Source organism: Hemiscyllium ocellatum, chromosome 6 (genome assembly GCF_020745735.1).
Source record: "Hemiscyllium ocellatum isolate sHemOce1 chromosome 6, sHemOce1.pat.X.cur, whole genome shotgun sequence".
Taxonomy (NCBI): Eukaryota; Metazoa; Chordata; class Chondrichthyes; order Orectolobiformes; family Hemiscylliidae; genus Hemiscyllium; species Hemiscyllium ocellatum.
The window spans coordinates 19826905-19853815 of record NC_083406.1 but is presented as its reverse complement, the minus strand read 5'-3'; the positions used below and the strand labels follow the sequence as shown (position 1 = coordinate 19853815).

The window sequence follows — 26911 nt, the reverse complement described above, 5'->3', positions numbered from 1 at the left end:
AAATTAGCTAAAGGATAACAGAGGTATGGAGGATTACCTACTGTGGAGTTTGGAAATAGTTTATTCTGGGTTGTCAAAGCACATTTATTAATAACTTACAAAATGCAATTGGACAAATACTTGAAGGGGACCTCTTTGCAGGGTTTTATTATTCCATGATCTCCTCTTGCTGCCATGTAATTTTGCTCTGAAAATAGGGAATGAAACACGTGCAAGAAGGAACACTTATTATAAAAGACAGAGATCTCCGATGGCCATCCAAAAATGCTGTATCTTACAAGCTATCAAAGCATTGTCAAATGATCACACTCTTGAAGGGCTTATGTCCAAAATGTCGACACTCCTGCTCCTCGGATGCTGCCTAACCTGCTGTGCCTTTCCAGTACCACACATTTTGACGACGATGTCAAATGATAGACTATTGGCCTCAAGCAAATTTACAAATCTCTTCAGTGGTGAAAATTCAGTCTCTATCCACTCAGGAAGACTTAAACAGATAAATGCACCTCATGCTTTGTCCTATTCTCTCACCAACCTCAGCTTGTTCAAGTGAGGAAGATGAACAAGAAAAACAGCGCTCTTGCAGTCGTCCTGGCTCAACAGAGTTCAACAATCATGGATCATAACCTTTACCCATTTTTTTCTTGCCTTTTATTCTTGCTTTGAAACTCTCTTCACTACAAAGAAAGTAACATTGCAATTTAGACTTTGAAGATCTTGTCTTTTTTCTAAGTGTTTTTGATATGTAAAGAGGTCTTGTGGTTCCGTTTCTGATTGAGACAGGAATGCTAAGTTTGAGTTCCAATCTAGAATTGATAGTTAAGAATTACAGAGGAGGAAGTGGGTAAAGTTGGATAAATCCCCAGGACCTGATCAGGTGCACCCTAGAACTCTGTGGGAAGCTAGAGAAGTGATTGCTGTGCCTCTTGCTGAGATATTTGTATCATCGATAGTCACAGGTGAGGTGCTGGAAGACTGGAGGTTGGCTAATGTGGTGGCACTGTTTAAGAAGGGTGGTAAGGACAAGCCTGGGAACTATAGACCAGTGAGCCTGACATCAATGGTGGGCAAGTTGTTGGAGGGAATCCTGAGGGATAGGATGTACATGTATTTGGAAAGGCAAGGACTGATTCGGGATAGCCAACATGGCTTTGTGCATGGGAAATCATGTCTCACAAACTTGATTGAGTTTTTTGAAGTAACAAAGATGATTGATGAGGGCAGAGCAGTAGATGTGATCTATATGGACTTCAGTAAGGCGTTCGACAAGGTTCCCTATGGGAGACTGATTAGCAAGGTTAGATCTCACGGAATACACGGAGAACTAGCCATTTGGATACAGAACTGGTTCAAAGGTAGAAGACAGAGGGTGGTGGTGGAGGGTTGTTTTTCAGACTGGAGGCCTTTGACCAGTGGAGTGCCACAAGGATCGGTGCTGGGTACTCTACTTTTTGACATTTACATTAATGATTTGGATGCAAGCATAAGAGGTATAGTTAGTAAGTTTGCAGATAATACCAAAATTGGAAGTGTAGTGGACAGCGAAGAGGGTTACCTCAGACTACAACAGGATCTTGACCAGATGGGTCAATGGGCTGAGAAGTGGCAGATGGAGTTTAATTCAGGTAAATGCGAAGTGATGCATTTTGGGAAAGTAAATCTTAGCAGAACTTATACACTTAACGGTAAGGTCCTAGGGAGTGCTGCTGAACAAAGAGACCTTGGAGTGCAGGTTCATTACTCCTTGAAAGTGGAGTCGCAGGTAGATAGGATAGTGAAGGTGCCATTTGGTATGCTTTCCTTTATTGGTCAGAGTATTGAATACAGGAGTTGGGAGGTCATGTTGCAGCTGTACAGGACATTGGTTCAGCCATTGTTGGAATAATGCATGTAATTCTGGTCTCCTTCCTATTGGAAAGATGTTGTGAAACTTGAAAGGGTTCAGAAAAGATTTAGAAGGATGTTGCCAGGGTTAGAGGATTTGAGCTATAGGGAGAGGCTGAACAGGCTGGAGCTGTTTTCCCTGGAGCGTTGGAGGCTGAGGGGTGACCTTATAGAGGTTTACAAAATTATGAGGGCATGGATAGGGCAAATAGGCAAAGTCTTTTCCCTGGGGTCGGGGAGTCCAGAACTAGAGGGCATAGGTTTAGGGTGAGAGGGGAAAGATATAAAAGTGACCTACGGGACAACGTTTTCACACAGAGGGTGGTACGTGTATGGAATGAGCTGCCAGAGGAAGTGGTGGAGGCTGGTACAATTGCAACATTTAAGAGGTATTTGAATGGGTATATGAACAGGAAGGGTTTGGAGGGATATGAGCCGGATGCTGGCAAGTGGGACTAGATTAGGTTGGAATATCTGGTCAGCATGGACAAGTTGGACTGAAGGGTCTGTTTCCGTGCTGTACATCTCTATGACTCTATGAATGTGCATTCATAACACAGCTAAACACATGCAATGGCAGCCAATCGAGCCCACTGGTGAGTTAATTTGATGTTCGGGTCCTCTGCACTGTATTGGGGCTCGAATCCTCTGGGTTAAATTGAGGTTCAAATCCTCTGTGCTGTATTGGAGGGAGTTAATTGGGGTTTGGGTCCCATGGGTTTAAGTGAGGTTCGAAACCTCTGCGCTGTATTGGGGTTTGAGTCCCCTGGTAGGGTTTAATTGAGGTTTGAGTCCTCTGAGCCGTATTAGGGTTTGAGTCCCCTGGATGGGTTAAAGTGAGGTTCAAGTCCTCCTTGATTTATTGGGGTTTGAGTCCCAAGTGGGTTAAAGTGAGGTTTGAGTCCTCAGCAACATTTTGGGGTTCGAGTCCCCTGGTGGGTTTAATTTGAGGTTCAAGTCCTCTGTGCTGTATTGGGGTTTGAGTTCTCTGTGTTTATGTGGGCTTTCAGCCCTCTGTGTTTAAGTGGGATTTCAGCCAGGAGGAGTATAGCGAGAAAGGGGTTAAAGTCCGCTAGTGGCAAAATTTGAGGCTCCGTGAATCTTTGTTCTGAGGGAAGAGAGTGGCTTGGATTGTGGTGCCATGTGGTCTGCTGTGAGGGCTCTCTCTTTTCATAAGGGTAATTCCAGTGAGAGGATGCAAAACAAAACGAGAAATGCTGAAATTAAGGTTATACTAATACTTGGGTTGAAAAAGGAAAGTTTCAATGTAAATTCTGCCATGCTGTTTGATGTTAAAAATTTTGATGTTAAAAATTTTGGTTTGTTAAAATACTGATTCGAAAAATCCTTTTGAGTTAACTGCTTGCCTTGTTTGAATCAGGATCTCAAATCAGTCTGTTTTTTGGGCTATGTAATGGGGCAGATTTTGCTATTACATTGAAATTATATAACATTATATCAGTTTTAAAATTATCAATTTTATAACCTTAAAACAAACTGATTGAGAGCTTTGAGCCCCTGATGTGTTTGAAATTCTACAATGTCTGTTGGGTCAGCGGTCATGCTTTAGCCAGATGAGAATATTGTATTAAAATATCTTTGCTGCTGCTGTTGCTGCTGTGTTCTTAATGCAGTGTTCACAAAAAGAAGAGTGCATTTTGAGTTTGATTTATTGTTAAGCTTTTAGAGAATATTTCAATTGTTGTGGTTCTGTTCACCGAGCTGGGAGTTTGTGTTGCATTAGTTTCGTCCCCTTTCTAGCTGACAGCCTCAGTGCTTGGGAGCCTCCTGTGAAGCGCTTCTGTGATGTTTCCTCTGGCATTTATAGTGGCTTGTCTCTGCCACTTCCGGTTGTCAGTTCTTGCTGTCCGCTGCAGTGGCCGTTATATTGGGTCCAGGTCGATGTGTTTGTTGATAGAATCTGTGGATGAGTGCCATGCCTCTAGGAATTCCCTGGCTGTTCTCTGTTTGGCTTGCCCTATAATAGTAGTGTTGTCCCAGTCGAATTCATGTTGCTTGTCATCTGCGTGTGTGGCTACTAAGGATAGCTGGTCGTGTTATTTCATGGCTAGTTGGTGTTCATGGATGCGGGTCGTTAGCTGTCTTCCTGTTTGCCCTATGTAGTGTTTTGTGCAGTCCTTGCATGGGATTTTGTACATTTCATTGGTTTTGCTCATGCTGGGTATCGGGTCCTTCGTTCTGGTGAGTTGTTGTCTGAGAGTGGCTGTTGGTTTGTGTGCTGTTATGAGTCCTAGTGGTCGCAGCAGTTGGCTGTCAGTTCGGAAATGCTCCTGATGTATGGTAGTGTGGCTAGTCCTTTGGGTTGCAGCATGTCTTCGTTTCATTGTCTTTCCCTTAGGCATCTGTTGATGAAATTGTGCGGGTATCTGTTTTTGGTGAATACCTTGTATAGGTGTTCTTCTTCCTCTTTTTGCAGTTCTGGTGTGCTGCAGTGTGTTGTGGCCCTTTTGAACAGTGTCCTGATGCAACTTCGTTTGTGTGTGTTGGGGTGGTTGCTTTCATAGTTCAGGACTTGGTCTGTGTGCATGGCTTTCCTGTATACCTTTGTGCTGAATGCTCCGTTCGGTGTTCTCTGTACCATCACGTCTAGGAATGGGAGCTGGTTGTCCTTTTCTTCCTCTCTCGTGAATCGGATTCCTGAGAGTGTGGCATTGATGATCCGGTGTGTGTTCTCTATTTCTGTGTTTTTAATGATTACAAAGGTGTCGTCCACAGAGTTTGGGTTGTATTTGTGGTAAGACTGTTTGTTCTAACCTTTGCATTACTGCTTCTGCTAGGAGTCCAGAGATCGATGAGCCCATGGGTGTTCCGTTGATTTGTTCGTATATCTGGTTGTTGAATGTGAAGTGTGTTGTGAGGCATAGGTCCAGTAGTTTAAATATGCCGTCTTTGTTAATAGGTTCAACGTCCTGTTGTCTGTTCTGTACGTCCAGCAGGTTGGATATTGTTTCTCTGGCTAGGGTTTTGTCGATAGAGGTGATACCCAGCATGAGCAAAACCAATGTAGTGTACAAAATCCCATGCAAGGACTGCACAAAACATTACATAGGGCAAACAGGAAGACAGCTAACGACCCGCATCCATGAACACCAACTAGCCACGAAACGACACGACCAGCTATCTTAGTAGCCACACACGCAGATGACAAGCAACATGAATTCGACTGGGACAACACTACTATTATAGGGCAAGCCAAACAGAGAACAGCCAGGGAATTCCTAGAGGCATGGCACTCATCCACAGATTCTATCAACAAACACATCGACCTGGACCCAATATAACGGCCACTGCAGCGGACAGCAAGAACTGACAACCAGAAGCGGCAGAGACAAGCCACTATTAATGCCGGAGGAAACATCACAGAAGCGCTTCACAGGAGGCTCCCAAGCACTGAGGCTGTCAGCTAGAAAGGGGACGAAACGTTTGCAACACAAACTCCCAGCTCGGCGAACAGAACCACAACAACGAGCACCCGAGCTACAAATCTTCTCCCAAACTTTGAATATTTGAACTCGAGGCTGAGCAGTTTCAGTTCTGTTAATTATTGTTAAGACTTCACTGGCCCCCTTCATATTGCAAATTCAAAGAATGTTGATCTCTACCAAAGATCCACTCAGGAGCACGAAAAGTGAAGAATCTAACAACAGTGAAGAGGACTTTTTGTCAGTGGCCTTCCTACGGACATTAAACCACGTGAGCTTTACCTTCTCTTTCGATCATTTAAGGGATGTGAGGATTCACTGATCACACTAACATCACAACAGCCAGTTGGCTTGGTTACATTTGACAGCAGAACAGGAGCAGAAGCAGCAAAGAAAGCTGCGTTCACCAAGCCTGCTGCTGAACTGCATTCTCAGATGCGCTGGTATTCTCCATCTGAAGCATCTCCAGAAGGATGGAAGTCTCATCGGTTGTGTGAAGAATTTAATTGCTCTTACCCAAGAATTCAGATTTCTCTGTGGAGTGGTGTGCAAGGACAGACTGAATTTTGTTTTCAGTTTGGATTTTACTGAAGGAGATTTTGGACAACTAGCACATTTCCACTCAACTTGGAGAGGATGGAGTGGTCACTAAGGACTGTGAATTTATTGGTGAATTTTTTCCACATCAGAGCATTCTTCAAATTCTGATTACTGCAATGGACTAGTAATTTTTGTTGTCATAATCACTGCATGTTGTGTGTCAATAACTTGCTTAAATACTGGCTGTCAGAGTCTTATGAAAGCTGGTAGTACCTTCTAGGTGGTTATCATGGAACGATAAAAGGAGGGAATGTAAAAGTGTATACGGTATGAGCAGGCAGGGAAAGAGTTAAATTGAGTTTTGTGAAACAAGAGGTTCAGCTGAGCATGACTCAGATCAGATAAGAACTTGCAGTTAACAATGGGGTGCTGGATGCAAGGGTAATAGTTAACAAGGTGGAAAAGCATTCATTATGTGGAGCCATTTAACAATATTGGAAGCATTCAGTATGTAAGGTACGTTAACAGGCAAAAGTGATCCACTATGTGAAGCCAGTTAACAAGGTTAAGAACATTATTTATATAACAGCAGAAGGCTTAATCTCTACTATTGACACTTGCTGATTGTATTGGTCACCCCATTAATATGTATGTTCCCTTATCTGGATGCTCCTCTCTGTACAACGACTATATAATTCATTAAGAAACTGCTGTTCAAGAGAAGACTGAGAACTCACGTCCCTGTTCGTTCTCTCTCCCTCCAGCGCCCAGAATAAAAATGGAGGTGGTAAAGCTACACTGTCTCTGAACATTTCGCTTCGACTGAGGCGGGAATGGGACAACAGCAGGAGAGATTTGTGGTCACCCATGTGTTAAAGAAAGTTGGAAGCTCCACCATCACTATCCATAGCTCTAGATTGTGAAATACATCTAAAAGTATACGTTGCCACAGCAACTCGGACATCTTGAGTGAAGTGCACCACTTCACCACCGCTCAGCAGACGGAGTATTAATAATTGCATCACGGGGGAACAGATGGAATCTTATAGTGTGGTTCTAATGCGGAAGAAGTTTAGAATAGTACACATGGATTCTGTTACACTCAAAGAGACAGTTCCTTAGGATCAAGACACTCAGGTTTGTTGGTCACAAAGTTCAAGTTAACAGTGCTGTAATTTTATCACACAGTCAAACTAATCAACAGTGCCATTTTGGATTTTCTCTCACTTTCAAACAATAGTACATCTGCTATAGATGTGTCTTCTATTTCTTTATTTTCTTGCCCCCGTAGCATACCTGTTGATCACTGACCTCGATAGGACTAACGCTTCTGTCATTCTCTTTCATCCTATCACAGACTGAGATTTTGCCCTAACCCCACCCACTCTTGGTTCAAAACCTATTACTTTTCTAACTTTTCCCAGTTATGATAAAAAGTCATAAACTTGAAACATTAATTCTATTTGTCTCTTCACAAGACACCACCTGGCTTGCTGAGTATTTCCAATGCTCTTTTTACCAGAATGAAAGTGGGGTTTTGTATTTATATGGTATTAAGTTGTTGTTTGTTTATCAACAATCTGTTAAACATTCCACCATATCAAATCTGAAATCAGTAGTTTTACAGGATTTGTTTTTCACAGTGATGAAAGTGAACAGCACATTTGACAAAGGAGCTGGTTGCAAAATAGTACAAGTCTATGCTCACTATCTTTGTTACCATATTATACACGTTGTTTACCAAACTATTAAGGAAATTGCTTGTAAAGTAAGCTATTACTTCCTGTGCAGTACAGCAGTTCATAAATCTACTTGGCAAAGAAACTGACAGGACACCTTAATTGCAAAAGGCAATCTGCGAGGTTTGACCAGTTCAAACAGCAATTTGCAGAATGGCACATCACCATCTACGTTATACAATTTCAAACAATTTTGGGAGATGTCAATGACACATTGTCACAATACAGGAAACGGAAACCACTCCGTGAATAACAGCCACAAGACAGGCCCAAAAACACTCCCTTCTTACATGTTTTGTTTTGAAAAATCTCCAAATAATTTGATAGCTATGTATATGAGTGTTGCATTTTCACCAACAGCATATAATTCATAGGTTAGTCAGCCCACACTGTTTCAAAGCAGTATCCAATTACACCAACTTCACTGCTCTTTCCCCACAGCCCAGCAAATTTCATTTACAAGCATTTATCCAATTCCCCTTTCAAAGAAAATTCAAATGCCCTTCAAGCAAGACAAACGTGTACAGCATCAACATTTTTAATTTCTGATCCAAACATCTGAGCCTTGGTTTTTTAACCAATCATTTCAAATCTGTCTCTTCTGGTGACTAATCCCCAGCCAATGTATTAGTTTATTTTGCTTAGTTCACTCTCACGATCCAGGATTACACTGAACAACTTAGGTTTATAAAATGCCTTTAATGGTCCTACAGAGAAGCATTGCTGAGCCAGTATGAAAGTGAAACTTCTGGCAAAAACGATGGACTAAGTTTATAATGACTCCTGCTAAATCTTTTAAGGACTTAAAACTAATTTTATCTTTGTGGAAAGTCAAAGATCTCAATCATGATGAAAAAAATGCACAATTTCAAATATATTTTAAGAGTTTGCAATATTTCACCATCTACTTTGATTTCAGGTTTGTGCCACAATCATTTATTTTGCTCTCTGAAAAATTGTGTTATATGTAATAGATAAACTTTACTTCCTGATCTATTCCCTATTTGATGATGTCACTGTTGCTGGACACCTGGAGATCACTTTGACTGTGTCTCACATTCAAACCAACAGTGAGAAAGACCACACAACAGAGGCTTTCTGATCTTTATGGTTAGGTTTCTTAAAGGTCAGCCTATCACTGATGGCTAAATTCAGGTCATGAGGACAAATCATCAAATGCTGCACAATGACGATGCTCAAGAACATCTTAAAGGAGGAAAGAGAGGTAGGTGGAGAGAAGCCGAGAGCTTCATGCCCAGGGGCTGATGGAGGAATTAAAATCAGGAATAAACAAGAGACCAGAATTGGAAGAGCACGGAGAAAGCAAAAGACAAGGCTACAGAGGGCTTTTGGGACAAAAAAGGAAGAGAATATAAAATTTGTGAACTAAATGGAGGCCAGTGAGCACAGGAGAAGTAGACAGGAGGACAATGAGAGTTAGGAAATGGCTAGCAGATTTTTGGATGGAAAATGGGAGGTCAGCCAAGGAGCCACTGGAATAGTCAAATAAAGAAGGTATGGATGATATAGATTCATACACAAGGTTGAACATGCATCTAAAATCAGACTTGTGAATAATCTGAATGGAATCTCTGATGCATAAATGTTCCATATTTTAACTTTTTACTGACAGTCATAAATCTCTCAAATTGACTTTATATTACAGAGGAACCTCGATTATCCAAATGAGATGGGCGGGCAGTATTTTGTTCAGATTAGACTAGATTCCCTACAGAATAGAAACAGGCAATTTGGCCCAACAAATTCACACCAACCCTTCGAAGAGTAGCCGACCCAGGCCTATTCTCCTCTATCTACCACTGACTAATGCACCTAACACTATGGGCAATTGAGCATGACCAATTCACCCGACCTGCACATATTTGGAGTGTGGGAGGAAACCAGAGCATCCAGAGAAAACACACGCAGAAACGGTAGAACATACAGACAGTAGCCCAAGGGTGGAATCGAACCCAGGTCCCTAGCGCTGTGAGGCAGCAGTGCTAACCACTGAGCCACCGTGCCAGCTATAATTGATTATTTGGATAACTGATTCAATACCTCTCCTCTGAGACTCGGAGCTTTCTGAAGCTTCTTTCTACCTCGCTTTGCCTGCCTTGCTCCCTCCCTCTGTCTCAGGGTCTGAGCAGACGCACACGTGTGTGTATGGAACCTGCAGAACCTCCCCGTGGCTGCTACACTTCAATGGGATTGACAGAGTGAGCACTTGCTATATCTGCTCCCCAATCAGGAGACTAAGCAGCAGCACAACATACAAACCACCACCCCCAGAATGGGGATGGCAGCCGGACTGGACACCAACAGCAAGACTGCTGCTGTCTTTTTTTTTGGGGGGGCGGTAAGTCTCAAGACAGCATACACACACGTGCGCATCCACACACACAAATTTTGACAACTTCCCATTCTGCCCTGTACTGAATAACATTGGACAGACTATCTGGGGAAGGGGGATTTAGGGTACATCCTTGTGTAGAACTCCAGGGAAAGTGTGGGGAGGGGCGAGAGATCAGTCATTTGGAGATGGTGCCTGGGCTCCCATCGATGTCCAGGACTGTTCTCGGCAGCATTTCAGTAAGCCGAATTCACTTTTAATCACTGTAAACAAATGACATGATCAGTGTCGGTAACATCTTTTTGATGTAATGTTTCTATCGGGACCTTAAGATCTTCTTCAGATAATCTGAAATTTGGATAATTGAGGTTCCTCTGTATACCGTTTAAAAAAGTGTTTAAATCGAGCATTAATGATGTTTTAAAATTTGTGTTTGCAAACCTCTTCATGGTTTCATGCACTCCATCATTAAGTTGGGTCTTAAAATGTATTTGAGCAAACGTTTGTTTACTACCCCTAACGTCTTTTACTCTCTTTCTGTGGCTTTCATCAAATCTATTTATTGTAGACTTAAATGCAGGTTTAGGGAGGGAATGATGTGGAATAGTCCAATTTTTCACCAATTCTAGTCGTGTGCACCCCAACTTCCATTGGTCCAGCATTCGCAGTCTTTCCATCGACCATAAAAGAGCGCAGATGTGGACCATTCAGCTCGAGTCTACTGTGCTGTTCAGTGAGATCATAACTGGTCTGATAATCTTCAACTGCACTTCCTTACTTTTCCTCACAACTTTTAATTTTCTTACTGATTAATAATTAAAAATCTGTCAATCTCAAGCCTTGAATATGCTCAACAGCTCAGCCTCCCCAGCCCCCTGCAGTAAAGAATTCCATAGATTCATTACCTTCAAAAGAAGAAATTTCTTCTCATCTCTGTTCTAACTGAGCAACCCCTTATTCTAAGATTATGCCCCCTCTGCTAGACTCTGCGACAAGGGGAAACAACCTCATCACATCAACCGTGGCAAACCCCTGAGAGTCCAGTGTACTTCAACAAGGTTGCTTCTCATTCTTCTCAACTCCACTGATTAAAGATGCAACTTCATCAACCTCACATACGAAACTCTCTGGATAATCAGGATCAACTTAGCAAATCTTATCTGGACCGCTATCAAGGGACCAAAACTGATCACAGTTTTTCAAGTGTGATCTGAGTTCTACTGCCAAGTATAATTTTATACAGACGTTCCTATTTTTATAGTCCATCCCCTTTGAAATAACAGCCCATTTGTGTTTTCTATTAACTGCTGGACTTTAAGTTCTAGCATTGAGATATTCATGCATAAGAAATCCCTCTGTGTTTCAGCTCTCTGCAGTCATACCACATTTATAATATTTAGCTCCTCTGGCCAAAAAACATCAGTTCAGATATTCCCACATTTCTGGAATCCACCATGACACCATGAGTCAATTTATAGCATGATCTGTTTCGGTTCAAGATGGCAGCTCACCATCACTAGGGTAACAACAATGGACAACAAATGCTGGCCCAACCACTGACACCCACATTCCACATGAGAATGAAAAAAATTACATTCCATCTGTCAGATTTTGGACACTCACTTGCCTTCTGTATTCATTCATCCTTATTACTTGCCTTCTCACCTACTTTTGTATCATCTGCAAATCTGGTGATAGTACTTCCATCATCCTAGTCATTGCTATATATTGCAAATAATCATGGAACCAGCATTAATTCCTGCGGCACTCGCTCATTACAGGTTGCAATTCCAAAACTAGCCCACTTATCCCAACTATTTCTTCATTAGTTAGCCAATTCTTTCTCAATGCTAATATACTACCCACTACCAATGTCTCCTCTCCCTTGGTGGGTCAACACATGTCAACTGGCATGCAAACACACTGCCTTCTGGAGTTAAATGTCACAGCCCCATATGAGCCTCAGAGGTCCATGCAGCAGCAGGAAAACAGACAACGTAGTGCCTTATGTCTGATACCTCACGGAATACCTTTTGAAAAATACATATTACATCTTGTGATTTCCCTTTAACTATCATGTTTGTCACCTCCTCAAAAGACTCTATTAAATTTGTTAGGCATGATTCCCCTTTCACGAAGCCATCCTTGACCAAATTAAGTATTTTTAAATATGCTGCCATTCCATCCTTTAGAACTGACAAACATTTTCTCCATGACAGATGTCACTCAGCTGCCAGGACCATAAATTCTGGAAATATGTCCATAAAACCTCATTCTTCATTTTTAAGGCTGAAAGCAACTCACTAAGTCTTTGGTCACCTATCTTATCATCTCAATGTGTCTCGGTGAGGCTGGTATGTGACTTCCCGATGTTAAAGGTTGTCGGTTGGTTGGACAGAACCAGATTGTGGCTGGGGGAGAAAAAAAAGGACATGCCAGGGGAGGTCTCCCTCTTGCACTCACCAGGACAAGTGAGAGAATGCCAATGCCGGGACATGTACCTTTTACCTGCAGAGGCCAGGTAACAGAATATGAAGAGTGGAGATTTTCATTCTCAACCCAAAGCTCTTCTTCAGCAAATGGTAAAGGTGCTAAATACAAATGCTGCTGTAGCCCTGGATGGTGGGCAGTCCCAGAAAGGTGGGAGTTCACAGGAACAAGCCGTCTCCCCCACCCCCAGCCTCAATCTCTTACCTGTACCCCGGGCAGAGCGGCCTGCTCCGGGGATTGAGCCATCCCGCTGCCCCTGCTCGGGATTCCCGAGTCTCCTGAAGGAATCGACACCGACTGAGCGCCTGTGTCAAGGCGCAGGGAGAGACAGGGAGGGGGTGGGGGCAGTGTCAGTCCAGGTTAGGCCCCAAGCCTCGGCCCCCGAACGGGGTGCGGCCCGCTCTCCCAAATCCCCGCGGACCCCCCCGCCCCGCACGGCTTAGTCCTGTTGGGTTGGGGGCGGTGGGGGGCGAACAGGTGATTGGCTGACTCCGGCCGCCAGGCGAGGGGGAACAGAGACCGGGGGGGGGGGGGGAACCAGCTCCGCTCACTGGGAGAACGGCACTCCGACACTGAGGGAACGGCACCTGAGACCTCCGGCCGCCCGGCGGCGCTGCAGGCGGAGGGCGTGGCTTCGCCGTCCGCCCCGATCCCGCCGCCAAACGCGGGACCTGAGACCTCCGGCCGCCCGGCGGCGCTGCAGGCGGAGGGCGTGGCTTCGCCGTCCGCCCCGATCCCGCCGCCAAACGCGGGACCTGAGACCTCCGGCCGCCCGGCGGCGCTGCAGGCGGAGGGCGTGGCTTCGCCGTCCGCCCCGATCCCGCCGCCAAACGTGTGACCTGAGACCTCCGGCCGCCCGGCGGCGCTGCAGGCGGAGGGGAGGGGAGGACGTAGCTTCGCTGTCCCCCGCCGCCAAACGCGGGAGCTGACACCCCCGGCCGCTTGGCGGCGCTGCAGGCGGAGTGCGAGGGTGTGGCTTCACCGACCACCCTGATCCCACCCACCAAACGCGGGACCTGAGACCTCCAGCCGCCCAGTGGCGCTGTAGGCGAAGGGTGGAGGACGTGGCTTCGCCAACCGCCATGATTACGCCGCAAAACGCGGGGACCTGATACCTGGGGCCGCCTGAAGGCGCTGGAGGCGGAGGGCGGGCTGGGGCGTGTCGCCGACCACCTCGATCCCAACCCCAAACTCGGGAGCTAAGACCGCTGGCGGCGCTGCAAGCAGTGGGGGGCGGGGCGGAGCACAATCGTCAAGAAGGCGAAGCCAAGGCCCGATTAGTGGGTGTCAATATCGACCTCCTACCGCCTGAGGGCGCAGTTAAAGGAGCAGGAACGGAGCCGGGGAAAGGCGGGGTCTAATGGAGCGGGGCGGGGTCAGAACGCAGCGGTGGGTGGAGCTCTGTGATTGACATCATTCCGTTTCAGAGAGACCGGCAGAGGGCAGTGCGGGCAGAGGGAGCGGGAAGGATTCAGGTCAATTGTAAGAAGCGGTCTGCTTGGTTATGCTTCAGCCTCTATATTTACATGAATCATCTATTTACACATCATTAATTAAGACATAATTAATGCCAATCCTGTTCGAGCGTTTGTGCACCAGTCCTATTTAAAAACGAGGCTCGTCGGCCTTAAAGTGGTGTAATAGTCGGCTGTGGGGTTTGTGGAGGTCTATGGTCTTAGGATGGTGAGGACCTCCGACCACCAGGTGGGCCCACGGCATCTGTCATTGTTGTAGTGAGGACCTCCGACCACCAGGTGGGCCTACAGCATCTGTCATTGTTGTAGTGAGGACCTCCGATCACCAGGTGGACCTACAGCATCTGTCATTGTTGTAGTGAGGACCTCCGACCACCAGGTGGGCCTACAGCACGTTTCATTAGATGTAGTGAGGACCTCAGCCATCAGGTGGACCTAGAGAGCTTCTGTTGAGAAAGTGACGACCTCCAAGAGCCAGATGGGACTGGAGCAGTGTTATTTGGATGTAATTGATTCCTAAGTGTGAGGATAAAGACCGCATGAGAAACATTAATAACTGGCGGCCGATAACTATTGGTCTGACACAGCTACGACTGTTCATGAAAATAGAGGCAAAATGCCTCAGTGAGACAGTCAAAATCAACAATAGACAAAAGGAGTTCTTAGCAGCCATTCTCAGATGCAATGAAAACATTGCCATCCTCAAAAACATTATGGTAGCAAAGCATAACCACAAGGACCTCGCAGTTGTCTGTCAATCTGGCGAAAGCGTTTGACTCGGTTGAGCACAAGCTACTACTGAAAACTTTACAAAGAGCACAACTTCCCAAAGTCTTTGTAGGTCTGATCAAGGATCTCTACACAGGCGACACAACTGTGGGGGAAGGGAACGGTAACTGTACCACCCCAATAAATATTGAGAGGGGTGTAAGGCAGGGCAACCCACTCTCACTAATTTTATTTAACATTGCTCTGGATCCTCTGGTATGCTCTCTGGAGAAAATACCTCAGGGGTCACCATGCCCCTGGGCGGCAGAATAGTCAACTGCTCAACTTTGGCCTTCGTGGATGACATTGCCGTTCTGAAGGACTCTCACACTGGAATGGCGAGGAATCTGAAACTGCGACCATACAGGCCTCAGTATCAACATCATGAAGACAAAGGGCTTCCACTTTACATTTAAGAGGAAGACCTTCTTATACAACCACTTCGATAACTGGAAGCTGTGAAATGAATCCATTATCTATATACCACCAGGTGACACAGAAGTACCTGGGTGCCCGTATTGATCCATGGGCACGTGTGGCAGAAGGGGAGTGGAAGGAGAAGCGTAAGACCTGGATTAAAGGAATGCAAGCAGCATCTCTCCAACCAAGGCAACGGCTGGAAATCCTTAAAACGCATGTCATCCCTAGATTGCATTTCCATCTGATCCTATCCGAAGCATCTCAGGGTAAACTCATAAAACTGGATCATGTGTAACGCCATGTAAGAATTCCTACACCTCCCACCTCATACCGCTGCCGGAGTCCTGTACACCAGCAACAGGGACAGCAGTCTAGCTGTCCCAAAACTGGAGGTTCAAATTCCATCCGCGATTGTCCGCTAATGCGAGGCCTTTGAGATATGATGTCCAATGATGTGATAATTCAGGCCTCCTTTCAGTATAACGGAGAATGCAACACAGACACCGCTGCTGGACTGCACGTGCTCAAAGCCCTTAAAGAAATTAAAGATTTCCTACCTTACAGCCAAAATGGCAGTGAAGGGGAATTGGACCCAATGACCCACATCCAGACCATCATGCCAGCACTCCAGGAGACAGCCGCCGGGTGACAGAAACCACCCAATAGGTATGCAGGATGGAAAGAGTGGGAATTTGAAAAGTGGCAAAAGCTGGAATGTCAAGGGGCAGGCATCCCGTATTTCAGAGACGACAAGATCTCTAACTCATGGCTGAAATCAGCAAATCAACAGAAATCCTCTCGGTTCATAAACAGCTTACTCTTGTGGTGTAACCTATACCTGACAAGAGCCACCCTGTCAAGGGAAAGACCGAATATAAACGAAACTTGCCGAAGGTGTGAGACGGCAGTCAAGACCACCTCCCACACATCTCAGGATGATGCCTATTTGTCAAAAATGTTCGGATTAAATGCCATAATTAGATCTCTAACTCATGGATGAAATCAGCAAATCAACAGAAATCCTCTCGGTTCATAAACAGCTTCAAGGTTTGTGCGAAGATTTGGAGCTCGGGTGCTCGTTGTTGTGGTTCTGTTCGCCGAGCTGGAAGTTTTTATTGCAAATGTTTCGTCCCCTGTCTAGGAGAGACAGGGGACGTTTCGTCCCCTGTCAGTACTGTGGAGCCTTCTGCGAAGCGCTTCTTTGATGTTTCTTCTGGTATTTATAGTGGTCTGTCCTTGCCGCTTCCGGGTGTCAGTTTCAGCTGTCCGCTGTAGTGGTTGGTATATTGGGTCCAGGTCGATGTGTTTGTTGATGGAGTTTGTGGATGAATACCATGCCTCTAGGAATTCCCTGGCTGTTCTCTGTCTGGCTTGCCCTATGATAGTAGTGTTTTCCCAGTCGAATTCATGTTGCTTGTTGTCTGAGTGTGTGGCTACTAGGGATAGCTGGTCGTGTCGTTTCGTGGCTAGTTGATGTTCATATATGCAGATTGTTAGCTGTCTTCCTGTTTGTCCTATATAGTGTTTTGTGCAGTCCTTGCATGGTATTTTGTAAACTACATTAGTTTTGCTCATGTTGGGTATTGGCTCCTTTGTTCTAGTAAGTTGTTGTCTGAGCGTGGCTGTTGGTTTGTGTGCCGTTATGAGTCCTAAGGGTCGCAGTAGTCTGGCTGTCAGTTCTGAAACGCTCCTGATGTATGGTAGTGTGGCTAGTCCTTTTGGTTGTGGCATGTCCTCGTTCCGTGGTCTATCTCTTAGGCATCTGTTGATAAAGTTGCGCGGGTATCCGTTTTTGGCGAATACCTTGTATAGGTGTTCCTCTTCCTCTTTTCGCAGTTCTGGTGTACTGCAGTGTGTTGTGGCTCTTTTGAATAGTGTCCTGATGCAGCTTCGTTTGTGTGTGTTGGGGTGGTTACTTTCATAGTTTAGGACTTGGTCTGTGTGTGTTGTTTTCCTGTGTACCCTTGTGGTGAATTCTCCGTTCGATGTTCTCTGTACTATCACGTCTAGGAATGGGAGTTGGCTATCCTTTTCTTCTTCTCTCGTGAATCGGATTCCTGTGAGTGTGGTGTTGATGATCCGGTGTGTTTTTTCTATTTCCGTGTTTTTGATGATTACAAACGTAATAAAGAGCTTGCTCTTGTGGTGTAACCTATACCTGCCAAGAGCCACCCTGTCAAGGGAAAGACCGAATATAAACGAAACTTGCCGAAGGTGTGAGACGGCAGTCGAGACCATCTCCCTCATCTCAGGATGCTGCCCATTTGTCAAAAATGTTCGGATTAAATGCCATAATTAGATCGCAGACCAGCTGCAAAAGCATGTCAGTAAATACGGCTGAACATCATATGTTGAGCCCTGGTTGTTTGCAAAAGACAGCTCACTATGGAAACCTGATCTGATATTTAAGAAAGGTGAAAAGATGTCACAGTGCAGAACGACATTGACAGCAAAGTGCTGGAAATGGCATGGCATGAGAAATGTGAGAAATATAATCACCTTAACGCCGAGATAATGGAATTAATGGGAGGCTCGGAACCCAAGTACTTCAGCTTCATGATGGACACACGAGGAATGTGGCTGGGCCTGAATAACAGCCTCATGAAATATCTCAGCATAGAAAGATTCGAAACCTTCACCCAAAGGACATCAAGACTCACAGTATCACTGACATTCGAACTACAACTCTTCAGTGATAAGTGAGCAACGTACTGCTAACCGGCTCCAGCCGGAGACTAGGATTGGCCAACCTCCACCAAAAAAAATGAAAAAAATGTTTAAAAAGGGGCGCTGATCCACCTACACCACGATCAGTCTGATACCAGACTGATGGAGGACTACCAATATTCAAGCCTCATATAACACCAGTACCATCCCGGCCCTTGGCCTGTAGTGATGCTAGAGAGTCCAAAATGTCGGTGGACGATGTAAAGACTCGAAAAAGGCACTCTTATGAGTGTTTCAATGTAGTGAGGGCCTCCAAGTGCCAGGTGGGTCTGGAGCAGTGTCATTTGGGTGTAATTAGGACCTCCGACCACCAGATGAGCATGGTGCAGCTTTCGTTGAGTGTAATGAGGACCTCCAACTGCCAGGGGGGCTGGAGTGATTCTTTTACGAGGTACAGAGACGACAAGGCTTAAAAGCAGAAGGAAACAATTGAAGCCCATTGAATCTATATTGTCACTTAAGGAGATCCTTGTTCACTTGATAATGCTCAACTCCAGTTCTGACCTTTTCCTACAACCTTTGAATTCCAAACTGATTAAAATCATATCCTGAATATACTTAAAGGCCCATATTTTACAGCCTTTTGCACCAACGAGCTCCACAGATTCATGAGCCTCTGAAAGAAGAGCTTTAGCCCATCTCTGTTTTAATGACTTTGAGTGTGGGAAATCATGTCTCCCTAACCTAATTAAGTTTTTTAAGCAAGTAAGAATGAGTATTGATAAGGGCAGCATGGTGGATGTGATCTATATGGATTCAGTAAGACATGCAGCAAGGTTCCCCTTGAGAGACTGGTTAGCAAGGTTAGATCACATGGAATACAGGGAGAACTAGCCATTTGGATACAGACCTGGCTCGAAGGTAGGAGACAGGGCGGTGGTGGGTGGTTTCCTTTCAGACTGGAGGCCTGTGACCAGTGGTGTGCCACAAGGAACAGTACTGGGTCTGTTGCTTTTCATAATTTGTATAAATGATTTGGATGTGAACATAGGAGATATAGTTAGTAACTTTGCAGAAGACACCAAAATTGGAGGTGTAGTGGGCAGCAAAGAAGATTACTTCAGAGTACAACAGGATCTTGGTCAGATGGATCAATGGGCCGAGGAGTGGCAGATGGAGTTTAATTTAGATTAATGCGAGGTGCTGCATTTTGGAAAGGCAAATCAGGGCAGGACTTATGCACTTAATGGTAAGGTCCTGGGAAGTGTTGTTGAACAAAGAGACCTTGGAGTGCAGGTTCATAGCTCCTTGAAAGTGGAGTTGCTGGTAGATAATATAATGAAGAAGGCGTTTGGTATGCTTTCCTTTGTTGGTCAGAGCATTGAGTATAGGAGTTGGGCGGTCATGTTGCAGCTGTATAGGGCATTGGTTAGGCCACTTTTGGAGTATTACATCAATTCTGATCTGCCTCCTTCAAGAAGGGTGTTGCTAGGGTTGGAGTGTTGAGCTACAGTAAGATACTGAATAGGCTGGGGCTATTTTCCCTTGAGCTTTGGGGGCTGAGGAGAAACGTTATAGAGGTTTATAAAATTATGAGGGGCGAGGATAATGTGAACAAACAAGGCCTTTTCCCTGGGGTGAGTGAGTCCAAAACTAGAGGGCATAGGCTTAGGGTGAGAGGGGAAAGATTTAAAAGGGACCTAAGAGATAACTTATTCATACTGGGGATGGTGAGTGTATGGAGTGAGCAACCAGAGAAAGTGGTGGAGGCTGCTACAATTCCAACATTTAAAAAGCATCTGGATAGATATATGAATTGGAAGAGTTTAGCGTGATATGGGGCAAATGCTGGCAAATGGGACCAGATTAATTTAGGATACCTGGTCAGCATGGACGAGTTTGCTTCCATGCTGTACATCTCTGTCGTGTGACCCCTTCTGAGATTATGCGCTGTGGTCCTCACTCCTGATGAAGGGCTCTTGCCCGAAACGTCAATTCTCTTGCTTCTCGGATGCTGCCAGACCTGCTGTGCTTTTCCAGTACCACACTCTCGACTCTGATCTCTAGCATCTGCAGTCCTCAATTCCTGCACAAAGGGAAATAACCTTTCCACAGCTACCCTTTCAATTCCCCTAAAAATCTTGTATGTTTTAATAAGGTTGTCTCTCATTCTTCTAAATTCCAATGAGTGAGGCTTTACTTACACCACAGGGTGACAGAGTGTACCAGTGGGGTGCAGTAATAATCTCCTGCCACCAGAGGAGGCTGGGAGTCCAGTTCCAGTGGAAGCTGTGATACCTTGTGCCACCAGAGGGTGCTGGAACCTCTTCCAGTTGGAGAAGTGATGACCTTGTAGTGCCAGAGGGAACACCAATACTGGAACAGCTTGGTTAGTGGTATGACAAATTCTAGAGCATGTCTTAAGTACTATTAATGGAATATTGTCAAGGCCCACAGCCTTTGCAATGTCCAGTACCTCCAACCATACCTTAAAAACATACAGAGTGAATTGAATTGGCTGAAGACGGACATCCATGCTATTTGGAATCTTTGGAGGAGGTTGAGATCAACCATCCACTTGGCATTTCTGGCTGATGGTTGGTGCAAATGCTTCAGGTTTTTCTTTTGCGCTAATGTGCTTGGTTCCTCATCACTGGGGGTGGAAATATTTGCGCAGCCTCCTCCTCATGTGAGCTGTTTAATTGTCCACCATCATACGCAATCGGATGGAGCAGGATTGAAGAGTTTAGATCTGATCCATTGGTCCTTAGATTGTTTGGCGGTCTCTTCTGTCATGCAGGTGGTCCTGTGTTGTAGTTCCACAGGTTGGCATCTTATTTTGTTTGAATGTTTGGTGTTGCCGCTGGCAAACTCTCTGGCATTCTTCATTGAATCCCTTTGCTGATCCCCTAATGTAATGGGGATGGGTACAATGGGCGATGTGCCAGGCCAATGTGTTAAAGATTGTGGTTGAATATAACTATGTTTGACGAAACACAGCGTCCCATGGATGCTTGGTTTGGATTGTTTGATCTGTTTGACGTTTGTCCCATTCAGTACGGTGGTAATTCCACCCAACATTAATGGAAGGGATTCTCAATGTGAAGACAGGTCTTTATCGAAACAAGGACCATGTGATGGACACTTCAGTTTTGGACAAATGCATCACTGACAGATGGATTGGTGAAGACAGGGTGAAGTAAACTTTTCCTCCTGTTGCTTCCCTTACTACCTGCCACAGTCTGACTCTAACAGTTATGTCCTTCAGTACTCAACCAGCTCGATCAATAATGGTGCTGCCAAGCCACTCCCAGTGGTAGATATTGAAGTTACCTATTCAGAGTATGTTGTGTACCCTTGCAACTCTCAGTGCTTCCTCCATATGGTTTACGGATCCATCAGCTGATGTTGGGGTGGTGTGATTGGTAGTAATCAGAAGGAGGTTTCCTTGGTCATGTTTGACTCAATTCCTGAAATGTCAAGGTCTCTGAAGTTCTGTGTGAGGATCCCATATGAGGACATTGGCTGCAAGGTATGATTGAGAGATTATGACTCTCAGGCTGTTGCTTGACTAATCTGTGGGACAGATCTTTCATGAGCCTCCAGATATTGGTCAGAAAATATTTCCAGAGTTGGCATGCTCTTTGGAGGGGTGAACTCGATGGACAAATGGCCTGCTTTCATACCATACAGATTCTCTGCTGCTGTGAGTGACTTGCTTGGCCATTGCACAGACCAACACTAATTGCTCAGGGTCTGGAACCACATATGGGCCAGACTAACTAAGAGAGGTCAATTTCCTTCCCTGAAGGACATTCCTAGAATCTCTACGGTGTAGAAACAGGCCATTAGGCCTAACATGATCACATGACCCCCAGAGTCTCCCACCTAGACCAATTCCCCTACCCTATTACTTTACATTTCCCCTGACTAATGCAACTAACTTACACATCCTGAACCCAATGGGCAATTTAGCATGGCCAATCCACCTAACTTCACACCTTTGGACTGTGGGAGGAAACCGGAGCATCCAGAGGAAACCCTGGCGCTGTGAGGTAGCAGTGCTAACCACTGAGCCACATTGCTGCCCTTATTGATTTTTTTAAATGACAATCAACAATGGTCACTATTAGACAAGTTTTTAAATTTTGGATTTTATTGAATTGCTATGCTATCATCTGCATTGATGGGATTCAAAGTCATGTCCCAGAACATAAGCCTGGGGCTATTAGATTAATACTTCATTGTAACAGGTCACTTTTCTTTTGGACTATGAACTGAAATGAGAAGAATGAACAGTGCTTTTAAGAAGGAGAGAAATTGCTTCGAATTATTGGCAACTTGGAAAAGAAATTGAAGTTTACTGATGCATATGGGACAGTTTTTCTGCTTGGGGATTTTGAGTCCAGGCAGATTGGCACCACTTTTTATAGGTTCAGGTGAGATCTGCATAGCCACAACCTTTTAGTTACAGTTTAATAGAGACCCTGCGAGGGGAGTGAAACAGAGAAGCAAGGAGACTGCTGGAAGTTTTGTTTTTGACTTTTTAGAAGGGAACAATCTGTTTCCTCTCCATTTTCTCTGTAAAGTTGCTCTCTCCAATTACTGTCCGGAAAGAACCGAAGAATCCAAACACAATCAGAAAGACACAGGCTGCAACCAAGGAACAATGAACTAATGTTATGGACCAGATCAGACCCTGTCAACATTTTAAGAAGACCGAGACCCTAACGTGTGATTATTTTAAAGGCAGATCTAAAGTGCTGTGTTCTAGGTGCATTTCGATTGGTCCAGCTACTCGCCATTAAGCAAGGCACAGTTTATTCAAACACTACACTTAAAATACAACAAAAGAAAAGAAGAGTGTAGAATAACTTAACTCCATTGAAAAACTTAGAATAATAGAGACAGTAACTATTATTTATTAACTTTTTTAAATATAGTAACTTCCCATAAACACACCCCTTCACAAAAAGGCAAATTCAGAAAACAGATTTTTTTCCTGTGCATCAACCAGAGTAGAAAGTGACCAGAACTGGTCTGAAAACGCCCAATCTTGTCTGATCTCAGAAGCTAAGCAGACTCATGCCCATTTAGTACTTGGATAGGAGACTGCCTGGGAATCCCAGCAACAGTAGAGAGGTTGTGATGGCTGAGTGGTTAAGGCATTGGACTTAAGAATCAAATGGAGTTCTCCCACGCAAGCTCAAACCCTGCTTGCAGTGTTGTTTCTGGCCTGTTTTTAATTGCACCGTTCAATTCTGAGAACATCCTATTTTACCCACAGCTCTAAATGAAACCCCAGCTTCTGGCTGTAACTGAGAGAGGGTACAAAAAAAGTTTCTACTTCTTTAAGACTCCAGCAGCTTCTGCCGAATCTAAAACCTAAAGAAAAACTAGAAACTGAGGTCTGTGAGAGCTGGCCACACCCATTCAGGCTGCTTCTATTGTTCCAACTTAATAAAACAAACCCCAAGACTTCACAAGCTGTTTACATTACCACAGACTGCTCGGGACCTCTCGTTCAATCTCTTCCTTAAACCAGGACAACATACACCTCTGAAAGCCTTGGCAGCATCACACTAAAGACTGATCATTGCTGTGTAACAAATCAACACACTATTGAAGAAAGGACATGCATTGTGGAACCAAACCATCTTGTTTTGTGATTTCAGACTGGTCATGCAGAACTGTGTTCCTTTGCCTTTTTATCTCTTTGCTCATAACACATGTTTTTTCCTATTTTCTTAAAATAGTGTGTGTGTGCGTGTGTGTTTTACAAGGGGTAAAGTTAAAGTTATATACGTTAGAAAACTTGTTATTTTACTGAGTTACAATAAATAGTTATTTATTATTGTTGCTGAAGAACTATGGTATGGTTTGCATTTATCCCAGATAGCAGTCAGTCAGAGGCGAAGTGGGATTATTCGTGGTTTCATTAACATTTAATATTTCTAGTGATTCTGGGAATAATGGGGCTTGACTTCCAATGAGTTATGATGCCAGTGACATTACTGCTGTACCACTGCTCCCCCTACTGTCTGCTTTGGGATTATCTCAAACTCTGAATCTCATGGTCCAATGCATAATCTACAACTGAACACCTATGAACATAAACCTACCTCTGGTGTACCATTCAGAAGCAGTAAAATCTCTAAGCTCTGCACTGTGAAGCATCATGGCAAACAAATGGTGAATTATATTAGCCTGGCCTACCAACCAGGATTGTCAACACAAAGGGAATTCCCACAGAGGTATTTATGAACAGCAAGATCTCATGATGCCATTTGGAGCTCAATTTTATGACTTGGATCATTAGCTATTCAAAGAGTAGTGTACGGCACTTACTGTCACTTTGCAAATCTGCTTGAATGAATGAGGTGCAACCCTATAAACGAGTCTAACAGGAGCCTGGTTATTCAGTAGGTGTCTGTGCTGAGTGTTATTTTACTTGAGAACATCTTCAGAAGCTGCAGCACAGGAATTTGGGAGTCCTCATATATAAATCCCAAAAGGCTAGCAGACAAATTCAGCAGGTAAAATGGAAGGCAAATGGAATGTTGGCATGTACTTCAAAGGGACTCGTGTCTCAAAATAGGGAAATCTTGCTAAACCTATACAAAGCACCGAGAGTACAGTGAATAGTTTGGTCTCTTCATCTAAGGAAAGGTTTACTGGAATTGGAGACAGCGCTCCCTCTGAGGTTAAGAAATCTGTGGAATTCTTTGTCACCAAGGGCTTTCATGGCTGGGTCATTAAGTACATTCAAGGCTGAGATGGCCAGATTTCTAACCAGTAAAGGATTCAAGGAATATCAGGAAAGTGGAGTGGAGGGCGATCTGATCTGCTGTGAGCACATCAAAATGGCGAAGCAGACTCCGTTTGCCTGAACTGCCTACTTCTGTTCCACATACGCATGTAAATGAATTAACCATTTTATAGTTTTAGCTGCCATTTAAGGGGAAGAGAAGTTGCGTTATGTATTCACTACGGTATTTAAATGAATATTTGAGGTGTTATTAAGCACTAAGGATATCTCTCATTCAGGAAAAGATTTGAAGAGTAGTTGAGGTTGTTAACAAGCTAACAAGTTGTCACGGAGTCATACCGCACGGAAACAGACCCTTCGATCCATAATCCCAAACTAAACTAATCCCACATGCCTGCACCAGGTCTGTATCCCTCCAAACCTTTCCTATTCATATACTTACCTAAATGTCTCTTAAATGTTAACAAATTGTATTGATAGTGATTCTATAATATCATTGACACCTATTGTAGAGATAGCGTTTGTTTCTTGTCTCTTCACATCCACTTGACCTTGTACCTTCTCCCTTTTATGTCTCTGTATTTCAGTGCGCTGTAGAAATATGAACTTCTATAAATTATAAACTGAAAGTGCAAAACATCTCTTCAGATCTTGTGCTCTGGGGGAGAAGAAAAACAAGTTAAAATTTGAAATGGAATAAAATCTCAACCATGAGACCAATACATATAAGACAACATTTAACAACGAGGGAACAATAGTAATACAACATACAAGACCAGATCACAGAGGGTTAATATTTAGTTCAGTGACTCGCAGATACTCAAGAAAATCAGGTTCAGGCAGAAAAGAGTTATAGCCCATTAAAATACAAAATCAAGCTTCTCACTCTCATATGAAATGTCTTTATTTCTTGTTTTACACATCAAAGCTGTTGGCCTTCTAACATGCTTTCTTTATTCTTTCTAAGCATTTTAATCTCTAATTTTCCCTTTAAAATCCCAACCTTATTTGTAGTGGGAGTGTAAGGTTCAGAATATTTTCTTTTGTATTCAGACACAAAAGCAGCTAGAGTATATTGTTACAAAAGGGGAACTCACCTCTGCTCATGTTAGCCAGGACTAATGCCTGTTGTCTGCCCAATTTCGCGTATAATTCCAACATCCTGAATTTCCATTGAAGGATCTCCGCCTCTGTTTGACTGTTTCTCTTAAACAGTGAGCCTCTCGTTTGTCTTGCTCAATCAATATAAGGACTTGGAGCAGGAGTAGGCTATCTGGCTCTTCAAGCCTGTTCCATCATTCAATAAGATCATGGCTGACCTACTCGTGGCCTCAGCTCCACTTACCCACCCTCTCACCGTATCCCTTAATTCCTTCATTGTTAAAAAAAATCTATCTTACCTTTAAAAAGGTTTGCTGAAGTAGCTCCTGTCTACGATGTTGCACATCAACTAAAGCTCCTTATGTAGGCTGTACTAGATAAAAGCAAGATACTGCAGATGCTAGAAATCTGAAATAAGAACACAAAGTCCTGGAGAAACACAGCAGGTCTGACAGCACCTGTACGGAGAGAAACAGAGTTAACGTTTCTAGTCCCCTATGAGTCTTGAAGTGAAAGGAGGTGGAAATTGGTGGTTTTTATGTTCATGACAGAGTGGGAAGGAGAGCAAGTAGAATAGATGGTGAACTTGCTCAGAGCAAAAGATAAAGGCAGTGATAGTGGTGGAAAAATATATTGAATACAAGTAACTGTTTAGCTGTGGAAAGGAGAAATTGGGCCCACTGTCCTGACAGCAAGGCAAAAAAGACACAAACAAGAGTTAGCCAGGGCAGAGTGGGGAATGTAAGAAAAATAGAGTGCAGAGGTTATACTTTAAAGTAGGGAACTTTGGGTCCTAGGGGTTGTGAAGTGCCCTAAGTAATAACTGCGTGTTGTTCCTCTAGCACAGATATGCTCTGCTGTGCATTCAGGTCGATGACCTCTGTTCCTAACTCTAAAGCTCAATTCTATCACTTTAAATCCATATATCTCCTCATCTTTCAGCTGCAATTTTCAGCTAGCCCGTTATCTCAGTGGTTAGCACTGTTGCCTCACAGCACCAGGTACCCTGGTGTCATTCAGAGAATGTTTGGAGAAAGGAGTCATTTGTGTTCGTTCAGAGTCCGATGGATGAGAAGTGAAAAGCAGAAAGGCCTTGTGGTTTATGGAACAGACCATCATGCTCAGAAAGCTGATGAGATTGTCAAAAAGAAGCAGGAGGAGGTGAAGAACTGAATGAAGAAAACAATTCACAGAATCCCTACAGTGTGGAAGCAGGCCATTCAGCCCATTGGGTCCACTCCCACCCTCCAAAGAGCATCCCA

The 26911-nt window shown here is 44.2% G+C and overlaps 1 protein-coding gene across 1 annotated transcript in view; it reads right to left on the bottom strand.

The window, feature by feature from the left end:
- The window catches only part of LOC132816383 (serine/threonine-protein kinase 24-like), a 52058-nt gene extending 39022 nt beyond the window's left edge, over positions 1-13036 (bottom strand). Inside the window, exon 1 of the mRNA XM_060825862.1 lies at positions 12654-13036. Within this exon, the coding sequence (XP_060681845.1) occupies positions 12654-12695 (42 nt within the window). The 5' untranslated portion in view covers positions 12696-13036. The remainder of the gene's footprint in view (positions 1-12653) is intronic.
- Positions 13037-26911: the final 13875 nt, after the last annotated feature.